We start from the raw sequence: 11,940 nt of genomic DNA, 5'->3' as shown, positions 1-11,940 counted from the left end.
GCTGAACAGCCCGGGTGTAGCGCTGAGTGTTGGCTCCTAACAGGAATCTATTCACAACACCACAGGTCTGAATAACCTTGTCTGCAGGAGGGATTTAAACATTAGGGCTCCCTGTATTTCAAGACTTTGCCCCAGCAAATATGTATGTTCTTCTAGTGCCAAACACTCTCAGAGGGATTTGCTTATTTCCCTTCAAAACACTAGAAAATAATGACAGCATTTTGGTATTACCAGCCAGTGGCAGTAATTATCACTCATATTTCAGATATTACCACCCAGGTAATCACCCAGTGCTCTGATTTTATTGATGACTGACTGCCTCTGAAGATTTTCACAGCAATACCAGCTGCTGGACACATGTCCAAGGCACGAAGCCATTGCTATCACCTTTATTCAGAAGCAAAAACTTAATGCCCTTTCCCTCCAAACCTAGCCTGGTTTCCTCTTTACAGAATATCAAAGAACAGCACCCCCAAACCAACCTGGATTTCTCTGACGCTGTTTGCAGACAGGACAAGGCAGACTCCCACAGTGAGGCAGAATGCCCCTATCAGAAAGAAGCTGGAGAGCACAGATGCAATGGTGAGCTGGGGCTTCCAAGCTGGCAGCCTCTGCTGTTTGAATGCACTGTTATCTGGACATCTGGAAGGAGGTGCTGCTCCTTCTTGGGGAGGAAAACTTGTCTTGCCTTTCATTTTCTTCTTGGTGAGAGAAAGGAGTAATACCCTTGTGCTGGATAGTGTTTCAGCTGAGATACTGTCTTTATTGTTGGGAGACTATTGTTTGTTCTAGCCTGCATTACGGTGAGGAATTACTTATTAACTAGATCTCTCTCTTCCTTGCTTTCTGTATTTGTGCCTGGATCTCCATGATCAGTTTGTACCAATCAAATGATTGTGTACTTTGATCAGGGTGTCCAGTTCATTCCTCCTTGAAAAGCTTAGATATATTTTTCCTTCCCCACAACTCAGTAGGATTTTTTATGTCTTACTCATTTCCAGGGATACTGTCAGCTATACTGGAATTTCTGTGTAATATCAGATGCATTGTTTCCTCTCCCTTCACTTCCATAGCTGCCCAGCTAACAGGCATGGCATACAATGAAAGGAGTTCTACTCCAGTTGTGCTGAATTCCACTGGGGAGGACTGCAGGTGCTCAGACAGCACTGGACAGAAAACATTGCTTTGGAAGACTGAATCAAATTTCTTAACCTGTTACATTCATTGCTATTGACTGAGATGTGATTAAAGGTTGTAAAAAGGTTGTGTGCTCTTTATCACAGAAGGACAACTCATTTTTAAAATACGCAGTTTGGATCAATGGCTTTCCAAGATACCGATGATTTCCTCGTCTCTATTCATCTTGTTCTCTGAAAAAGAATCCATCCATTCCCTACTGTCCACAATGACAAAAGAATCACCCAGAGATCACCCCCTTTTAAATTAAATGGACAAACATAAGAATACTTTTTGCACTCTTCAACAGTTTAACCAAAATAAAGTCTCAGTATAATATACAGATAAATTATCATGTAAAAGCAAAAAACAGCATTTGGCCAGCTCTAGAACAGATAGGTGAAAAATACCTTCTTGACCTATTACTGAAATTCACACAACTTTTTCAAAGACCCCCCAAGGGCAAGAACTAGATTATCACTCTCATGAGAGAAACACGTCTCATTTGGGACAGCACAGGGAGGGAACAGAAAATTGAGTTGTGAAAAGACTTTCACACCCATGTTTGCTCATCTTCAAAGTCTTACTAGTGACATATAGTGGTGACATATAGTAGTAAATCTAGCAGGTGAAAGCAGTGTAACTCTAATTTCAGTATGACATTGCTCCTGAAATAAAAATAATACTAGAACTACAAACAAAGCTTCTGGGTTTTTATTAAAAGAAAACTCAGAAAAAGTTGCAATGTGCATTCTGTATTGAGAGACCTCTGAAAAGTCAAAATTCAGTTGCAGACAGGATAATAGTAAAATGCAGCTGCATATTACTTCCTTGTTGGTAAACTCATTAAAAGAGTCCCAGCTTCACAGATCCATCTCTGCACAGCTTTATAATACTCTTCTCCAGTAGGTCAATTGTTTCTCTCTTTATCTGAAGAAAACAAAAATCAAAGAAAGAATAAAAGGTTATGATAATGACACCATTATTTATTTACTTAGGCACCTTACTATAGGACTAGAAATTAGAGTTTCCTATACAAGGTCCTCTAGAATGTTTCCATTTTTTAAAACCCCCAGAATTTGCCCTGCAGTCCTGAAGTCCCATTTAGTCCCATGGCTACAGAAAGGTTGGCATTGGCAAAGAGTTGATAAAGCATGCCACAACCCATCCTGGGCTACAGAATCCCCACAGGACTTTCCCGAGTAACCATTGGCATAAAGTAGATCAAGGGCAGTACAACGGGCACAGCCATGTCTGTGTCTGAGACACCTGAATGAAAATGAGCATGAAGGTCAGGTCTGCCTGTGCTGCATACAAAGTACTTTGGTTTATGACACTGATATGGCTGTAGCTTATTCCTTATCTAAAGATAAAACAAATGTATTACAGAGTAAATATTGACTACATATTTCAGAGGGAACACAAGATTCTTTATCATCATGGTTAGTCCAGAGTTTCCTTATAGCTCCCTCTTACCACTTACAAATAACTTGCTTGCAGGTTTTCTCTCAGGATTATATCCTTCTGTGCCTCCACTTTGCAGAGGAATAAATGATATAATAAAGCCTGGCCAGCCTCAGTTTCACACTGGATGTGCTACATGAAGGTGAAAACAGTTGTCTTTCTATAACAAGTCCATTTCTCACAAACCTTTTTATTTTGATGAAGTCTGAAACTTAAACTTTCCATATTTTCAAATTTACTGAAGGCTTGGTGTGTGTACTGTTTGCAGACAACACAATACTGGGCTTTGTTGAAAAAAAAAATCACTTGAATCTTACAAACAAGTACTTTGAGGAGCTGAGACTGCTCTGTATTGCCATCAAGCTCTGTACAAAAAGCTTTCAAAGCAGGAAGCTTGTCCTTTGGTCAGATCAGAAAGTATACAATCCATTTTTATTTAGACCTTTATGCTTTACTACAACTCCAGTGTGCCAAGACAAAGTCTGATAAACCCATTCATTCCTCCTCTGGTTTCTTTGGGAGCTTTCTTTTCATCTCCTTCTCTCTCCATTGCTTGGGATGAATGAAGTGGGAGACAGAAACAGAGAATGAAAATACCCAACAGCATTAACTAATGAGATGTTGAGGCAGCTGACAGAGCAGTGGATCACGGCACCATCCATTGTGTGGATATGATGGGATACAGAACTGTTATGTGGGAAGATCCACCATTTTTTAAATTCATATATTTATCAGAATATACCACTGTGTACATAATTCTCCACTGAACATCAGGTGACTACAAAAACAGCAAGGACAATGGACATGTGCTTCCAGCTGTTCTTGCTTTCTGGAGTAAATACAATGAAATGTATCAATGTTGCACCTTAAGTATGCAAAGAAACTACTGACAACTGGGGTTTGCTCTGAAAATAGGCCAATATGCTGAGTTTCTAATTTTAAGTGTACAATTTTGCCTCTATAACTAACAGGGATGAAAGAACTTAGTACATCAAACAGCCAATTCTCTAAATTGTCATTGGCACTGTATTTCCTCTCTCTGAGAAAACATACAACTATTCATAGCATGTATTTGACATTTTTTATACAATTAGAAAAGCTGGCGAAGACTGTATTCCATATCTGAAGCTCACAAGTTGCTAGAACATCCCATTGGTTTATATGTAGTGTTAAGATGCTTTATCACCAAAACATTATTTGGGTATCTTTCGCTGTTGACATCCCATATACATAACTTTTGGTGATCTGCCTGATGTCTGCAGTGGGATAAATACCTGCAAGATACTCTACTTACAAAGCTCAAGATGTCAAAACCCTTCCTCTATGATGTGTTACTTGAGTCAAGTTACTTTGAAGACCTTTCTGTAATTACATATTCACTATTCTGCAATCACACATCAATATCTATTGCTTATCCTAACACAATATATGGCAGTGTAATGTTCTTACTTACCTGGGTTTAACTTGAACTAAGCTTTAACTTTTTACGCTAAGATAGCCTTAGGATTTTGCCTTAATAAAATAGACTTGGAGTCACAATTTTTGGCCTGTATTCCTAGACAGACACACAGAACTGCTATGATGCTGCCTACAGTGAGCTGAAAGGATTAGTTCAGGTTTGCAATAGCCCAAACTTAAATATTAGCAACATAATCTTCATTTTTTTGAGGCAGATCACCTATGGTCTACTTTATGGATATTGACTTCAGATGACTTAAAAAATCCATCCCACTTCCATCAGCACATTTTGTACTGCCTGTGAGTTTGTACTGTACTGTCTGTGATTTCATGTTTTCTGTTCTTTAAAAAAGTTACAGATGAGGTCAAGCACCACACAAAAAAAGCCTTATGTATTTACCACAAGAGGGAGCCTCCTTGCCTCCAAAAAAGCAAAGGTAGGGGTTTTTTTTGCTACTTCATTTCTGCAATGTATATTTTTTTGGTTTGTGTATGCAAGGCTGTAAAATACAGCACATTCAAATACTTAGACAAGTACATCGATGGATTAATGACTGATAATTTGTTTCAATTGTGAAACAGCTTAATGTCTATATGTAAAAAATAGTCCTTTTCCCTGGAGATTCCAGGCATGGGCCTGCTCTAAATGTACAAAACCTAAAGGCACTGTGCTGGAAATTGGGAGCTTTTTAACAAGCCCTAATGGAGGAATCTTCCTCTTCATCTGGCTAAAAATAGGTGATGCCCCACAACACATTGTAAACATTGCTTGTTAGCAAGAAATATGAAAGCTGGATTACAGAACTGAAAAGAATTGGGAATTATCTTAGAAGAACTGTACAAATGATGGATGGCTCTAAATTGTTTGCACCCTACCTCTTGTCAAAAAAACAAAAAAGACAAAAAAGAGAAGTAAGAAAAGAAAAAACAAGGGAACTGTCTTTAGATTTACTCACATGATGCTATCTTACTCTCAGGTGGAGAATTGTAGATGTTTGTCCACAGCTTTGTTTAGTTTTTGAGGAAACTTGAAACTTTTTACAGAATCACAGAATATGCTGAGTTGGAAGGAACCACAAGGATCAAGTCCAACTCCTGGCCCTGCACAGAACACCCCAAGAGTCACACCCTGTGTCTGAGAGCATTGTCCAAATGCTTCTTGAACTCTGTCAGGCTTGGTGCTGTGACCACTTCCCTGGGGAGCTGTTCCAGTGCCCGATCATCCTCTGGGTGAAGAACCTTTTTTCTAATAACCAACCTAAACCTCCCCTGACACAACTTCAGGCCATTCCCTTGGGTCCTGTCACTGGTCACTGCAGAGAAGAGATCAGTGTCTGCTCCTCCTCTTCCCCTCATGAGGAAGCTGTAACTGCAATGGGGTCTCCCCTCAGTCTCCTCCAGGCTGAACAGACCAAGCGACCTCAGTTGCTTCTCATACAACTTCTTCTCCAGACCCTTCACCATCTTCATTACCCTCCTCTGGCAGGTCTCTAATAGCTTTATATCCTTCTTCTATTGTGGCACCCCAAACTGCCGCCAGCACTCGAGGCGAGGCTGCCCCAGTGCAGGGCAGAGCGGGACAATCCCCTCCCCTGTCCGGCTGGTGATGCTCTGCCTGATGCCACCCAGGACAGGGTTGGCCCTCCTGGCTGCCAGGGCACTGCTGACTCAGGTTCAACTTTCTCTAGACCAGGACCCCCAGGTCCCTTTTCATGGCCCTGCTTTTCAGCCTCTCATCCCTCAGTCTGTCTGTACATCCACGCCTGCCCCATCCCAGGTGCAGAATCTGGCACTTCCCTTCGTTAAATTTCACATAGTTGGTGATGCCCATCTCACCTGTTGAGGTCTAGGACTCTTTACAAAGTCCTCCTACTGAGGGAACTTCCTGGGGACAGGCAGAACATCCATCGAGCATAAACGAGAAACTCACAGCACAACCACAGAAGTCACAGCTGTGACTTGCAATCATAAAGGAAAAATTCTTTTTCAGGAGATAATTTTGAGACCTGGGAGTACAGACTTGTCAGTCAATGTTGACTTCTTTGTGTTTCTATACCACTGAAGATGGCTTTACAGAAAAAAAGCTTTACTGATCAAGACCTGAGAACTAGAAACAAAAGTAATGAATACACAGAATATAATATATACAGGTGCTTATACAATACCTCAGGGATATCCATCATTCTCCTTAGTTTCTGATCTCTCCAGTTCCAATCCAGAATCATGTATTTTGTGGAGTTCAAGCACAGGCCATCTAAAAAGGCAACACAAATTTCAGTACCAGGATAATATGACATGTGCTTCTCAAAATGATTTTTGGCTTTTACATCTTTTGCTGTCTGTTTCCAAGGAAACTAATCTTTGAACACTTAAGTACTACATTTGCTGGTTGGAAAACTAATGCACTGACACTGCAAACTCCCTTAGCCACATAATCCCATGCCTTTTTGGAAGATAAACACAAAAGCAGAACAACTACTGTTGCCAGACTTGTCAAGAGCTTAACATCCTGCCAGAAAGTAATTCCTCAAGCTTCCTCTTGATGAAACCACAGGAGTTGAATTTCTGCAGCTGATGTCACTGGTAAGTTACAAGCACCCTAACCTGAAAATTGATGTTAACAGGGACAGGCAGTGTTCAGCAACTTACAGGAGACTGGATGCTATGTGAATATGAGTCAGGTCAGTGGTGCTGCTGAAGAAGTCCTTTATCCTTCAAATAAATGGTGGTGAAAACAAAGGTCCTTTCTGAACTTGCTTTTCAGCCATTCTCCTATTTTTTCCCTGGTCTTCTACATGATGCCCACCATTTTTTGGCATCAGTTTTGATTCCTCTCCCTTCTCTAAGTGACCTGGCACTGCAACACTAAACTGTCAAAAAAGAACTAGAGCTTGGGCTAAAATGACACACCTTGTGTCCATGCCATAAGCTGCCTCCACCTAACAGAGAATTGGAATGGCTTAGGTTGGAGGGCACCTTAAAGATCATACAGTTCCAAACTTCCTGCTATGGGCAGAGACACCTTCCACTACACCAGGTTGTTCCAAGACCCATCCAACCTGGCCTTTAACACTTTCAGGGATGGGGCATTCACAACTTTTCTGGACAACCTCTTCCAGTGCCTCACCACCCTCATGGCAATGTGCTGATGTGCTGAGCACTGACAATTTCATGTTGGTGGAAGCAACAAAATTATGTTACTCCTGTACCCTTTTGGGAGGAACAGTAGAGTCCCAATCTACAGCCAGTCCCTGACCAAGAGACCACAGTCAGAGCAAGACAGTGTCTTGCATAAGAGGAATGGAAAGAATTGCCTTATCATGTCATTCTGTTGTTTCTTTTTCTTTGTGTACATACTGTCTATAGAGTAAGTAAAAATACTCAGAATATGGGAAAATAAGATTTATATAGAATAATCAATTTTATTACAGGCAAATGAGAAATAAGACCAAATCAGCAAGCAGATCTTTCATCCACCCCTCACAAAGTTTACACCGAGCTCAGAGTGACATATGATACAGTGACTTCTGTCGCTACTTCCTTTTGATCTACTTGCAGTGTTTGGTTTCCTGGAGCTTTAAATCTCACACTATGGTTTTGCAATCACTTTCAAGTCAGCATAAATCAGTATCCCTGCCAAAAGAGGAAGTCCCCCACCTCTGCCTGCTCATTACCTGATTTTGCGTGCACACTGGTTTTGTTTTAATTGGGGTCATTTCACTGAGCTGCCAAACAGACTTTGGCTTGCCCAGGGAGCAAGAAGGGGGGCAGAAGCAAGCACTGACTGGCAGGTTAGAGGAAGCATTACTCTGCCTTTCTCTGCTAATACTGGCTTCTGCCAGCTTAAAGTGATCATAAAACAAAGTACTAGAACCCTGACCTTGTTTTGACTGACATAGCAGGAGTGGAGAAACAGAACTGTATAGTTTTGTACCCAAATCCACATATTGATGTCAACCTAAAAAAACCAGTTGAAGTTTCACTTCTCATGAGACTAAATATAAGACACCTAGGGAGGAAACCCTTCTTGTTCTCCTACCTTGCTCCACTAGTGCCTTCACTCTCCCAGGAGTTCCAACCCCAATGTGGAACACACCTTTCTCCAACATATTCATTTGTTCCTTTATCTAATTTGAAGAGAGAAAGAAAAACCACAGTAAACGCACAGTTGTTTTAAAATTTCTTCTCAAGGAGTTGGAAATAAGTTCAAGATATCATTGTACTTCTTTCTAGAACACCATCAAGTAACAAATGATTTTTGTCCTTCAAACTGTCAGATGATTATATCTGGAAGAATGTTTAAGAAATATAACAAGCCAGCTGGGCATCACACTTCTCTAGAAGTTCAATCTTTTTTAACTTTGAAAACCTGCTATTGCACCAACTATTTTTGGAGGTGAGAACAGTAAGATTCCTTCAGCATTTAAACAAATTCTCTGGAAAACTGACAAACTTGAATTAACACTGAAGTCCTTCAAGATGAAGATACTGGAAAAAGGTGAAGTAAAGTAAATGACATTTATGTGTTTGACAGCATTTACATCAAAGGTCAAGTGTCCACTTATTACTCCCAACACCCCCATAATTTGTGCTTTTAACAGGTATGGGTACTGGGGATCCAGGCATTTGCTTCCACAGACCTATGTGTGTGAGCCTTCAGGCATTTGAATGAGCACTTCATGGGAGTGTGGAAAATTCAAACTCAGCATGTGCACAAGCATCTACGTTCTGCACAGGTTGCACCTGAGCTACTGGAAATGGTGCTTAGTGAAATTCCTCACTCTGCAGCAATGGGTTACCGAAAGCACTACCTAAAGGAAGGAACTTCATATGAACACTGTATGAAAGGCACTACTGCCAAAGGATTTAAAAAGAAAATGGCATCACACTGTTTAGCTGTTTACTTGCTCTATTAAAATTCCCTACCTTTATGTGCTTTGCAAACAACTTGAGGACTTTGCAATCTCCTTTAAAGGCTGTCATTGACCTAGCAATAAAAAAAAATGAACAATGAAATGCAAGAATCAGGGCTGGGCTTAAGACCACACATGAGGAAAGAAAAACTAACTGGCATTTCTCAATATGTTTGAGACACACACAGTCCCCCAGTGAACACTGGTTGTACTCTGAACACTATGTACATTCTTCTTTGCTACTTATCAACAGAGCTGAACAACTGGACAGACACAAGGGAAGATATCAGTAGGGGGCAATATTGTTTAGATAGCTTTTCAGATAATATTCAATATTATGGCCTGTGCTTTCACAGCTAGCTTAGTTCAAAACTGGTTAATCACCAAATCCTAAATAAAAAATAATTCAGTTACTGAGATAGAGGCATTAATGAAAATGAGTGTGTGTGCACAAAAGGAAGGATCAATGGACCAATCTACATTTTACAATCTTCCTGCAGTGTGGCTGTTGGGCAAACCTAGGCTGACATTGTCTGTACTGCAGAGATTGTCCAAATTCCAGTTAACCAAAACTCATTTGTTAGAAACGCTGACTTGTTTTCCTGACACTCCATTTTGGCACACAGTAACAACTCTATGTTCCATATTCATCAAACAGGAGATGAACATACTCAGTATTTTCTGAATGTCATTTAAGACAGCTTGCTCTGCATGCATCTTGCAGTGCACTGAATTTTTAATTTGCAAAGCTAAAGGTTTGTACACATCTAAACCACCTAAGTTTCAGGTGCTAGTCTCTGCATGCACAACTGGCACTTATCTGCCTTATCTATGCTTATATCTGTGTCATGCAATCAAACTTCTCAACTCTCCATCTCATTTTGTACTGACAGGTAATCACTGGAAGTAGGGTCAAGACACAGAAGACAACCATGAAATCTGTGAGGTATACATTAATTCACCAAAGCCATCAAAACTTCTGGCGTGAGAAGGGCGAGGATAGAGAAGGGGAAAAAATAGGGACAGGGCACGCTGAAAATTGTCATCTCTGCCCAGCAGTTTTGCCAGCCTGAGCCAGCTGAGAACACTGACACAGATCTGGAGGCACTCAGGCCAGACACAGCTTGACAGCCGAGGCCCTGAAATGCCATATCCTCGTTGCCTTTGGTGCAAAGCCATGATTTCTAGTGGTGGATCACGATGCTTTATGGGCTTACTTTGTTCCCAAGGATAACATGTTCCATGTTTCCCCCAAACCCATTACACTTCATTTTTGGTTTTTAACAAAAGTAACACTTCCCAGGCAACTGAAGCACTGAGCATTACTTCAGTCCAAAACTGAACACCACACTCCCAGAGTTTAAAGACGGCAGGGATATTGCATCAGTTTGAGTCAGTGAATTTGCTGGCTAGCAGAGGACAGTGTCCCAGTTTTGCCTTTTTGCCTGTGGTTCCAAGACAAAACTCCTGACCGACTGCCAACCTCAACACAATATTTGCTATTGCCATACTTGATGAGTTCCAAGGAGCGAAGGGCAGAACTGCAGAGAACCAGCATCACCACCGACTTCTTCTCCTCGTGGTTTCTGCGGAGCTTCGCCCACTTTGGACAGACTGCAACAGAAAAGCCCTTGTACACACACACAGAAAGTACTACATGCCACAGTTTTAAATTGCTAGAGTACATGATGAATGGTAGCCAGCAGCAAGAACACACATGCTGACTCCTATGAGGTCTGGAACTTTGGCAACACTTCTGCATTTAGTCATGGCTGAGAAACTGGAAAATGTAATGCCCAAAATAAATAAAATACAGAAATATCACATAACTGAACAAACTAAACAAGCATTAATAACCAACAGTTTTTTAAGGTGATGAGCCCATTGTCTTCATTTGCCACATATGGCAGTTTGTATCAGAGAAAATCAACTGCAAAGAAACATTTACCGGACCAGAAGTTCTATATAAATATACAAGAGAATAAAAATTCTCTTGGTTCATGTCAGCAGACAGCTGCAGGACTTTTATTGTAAGATAATACATACACCTACTTATGAAGCCACAATAAATTACTGACAAATAATCCCTAGCAATTAAAAGAAAGCCTAGAACATTTTTGATACAAAAAAAAAAAGTTATAGAGTACAAAAGTGCCAGAAAAACAAGACCTTTCATAAAAAAATTTTTAAAAGCCTTAAAGTGATTAATATTTTATAATGAACAGTATTTGGAGCTACATCTAAAAAAATGCAATCATATTGTCTTAATTATATTTTTCATACAACTTTCATCTCATCCAGACCAACATTTTAACTCACTTTCCTTCAGGTATGAAGAAAAACTGTGGCTGAGATCATTGGCTGGCAAAAAACAGGAATCTGAAAACACAAAGGAAAAAATATTTTTGTTGATGTATTTTAACAGCAAAGGGAGAATATATGTTTGCAGCACAACCACTAGTTATATTGATGAAATCCCAACTTCATAAAATCCATCATCAATAAATTACCATTTCTGAAACAAAAATTAACGTAGAAGAAACTTTATATGGGTTAATTCAATGAAGGTAACATCTCTGAATTGCAATTCCATCCTTTTCTCCCAGCCTGAAACCTTGAACACAGGGCTGCTGTACAGGTGTGATCACATGCTTAAAAAAAAGTTTTCATAGGTCTTTGCCACAAGGAATCAAGCCTCAGCCAAAAGCCTTACACTGCTAGACTGTTCCTCCAATGTACCTATGATGAAATATGTTTGTACATCCCCCAAATAATTCATACTATGTAAATGCAAAATCTACCAATAATCTACTTGCCAGTAAGTTTGCTTTCTGGCCTTTCATATTGTGGTAACCTACCCAACAATATTGACCCTAATGGCAACACCTACACTCATTTCTGTGCCTTTCTCTTCCTCCATTTCCTGCTG

The 11,940-nt window shown here is 40.3% G+C and overlaps 2 protein-coding genes across 3 annotated transcripts in view; both read right to left on the bottom strand.

The window, feature by feature from the left end:
• Nucleotides 1-1,770, bottom strand: part of LOC103613874 (cell cycle control protein 50C) — a 19,188-nt gene extending 17,418 nt beyond the window's left edge. For both annotated transcript variants that reach the window (XM_017731871.1, XM_008631728.2), the window contains exon 1: nt 483-1,770. In XM_017731871.1, coding sequence (XP_017587360.1) covers nt 483-695 — 213 coding nt within the window. In that variant the 5' untranslated portion in view covers nt 696-1,770. The remainder of the gene's footprint in view (nt 1-482) is intronic.
• Nucleotides 1,771-1,868: 98 nt separating this feature from the next.
• The window catches only part of CMSS1 (cms1 ribosomal small subunit homolog (yeast)), a 230,256-nt gene continuing 220,184 nt past the window's right edge, over nt 1,869-11,940 (bottom strand). Inside the window, exons 10-12 of the mRNA XM_008631726.2 lie at nt 8,138-8,225; nt 6,264-6,352; nt 1,869-2,106 (exon numbers count right to left, since the gene is read on the bottom strand). Of these exons, the coding sequence (XP_008629948.2) occupies nt 2,023-2,106; nt 6,264-6,352; nt 8,138-8,225 (261 nt within the window). The 3' untranslated portion in view covers nt 1,869-2,022. The remainder of the gene's footprint in view (nt 2,107-6,263; nt 6,353-8,137; nt 8,226-11,940) is intronic.

Source organism: Corvus brachyrhynchos, unplaced genomic scaffold (genome assembly GCF_000691975.1).
Source record: "Corvus brachyrhynchos isolate BGI_N302 unplaced genomic scaffold, ASM69197v1 scaffold3, whole genome shotgun sequence".
In the NCBI taxonomy this organism is placed as follows: domain Eukaryota; kingdom Metazoa; phylum Chordata; class Aves; order Passeriformes; family Corvidae; genus Corvus; species Corvus brachyrhynchos.
Note: the sequence above shows the minus strand (reverse complement) of the source record. Positions and strands in the feature narration are given on the sequence as shown.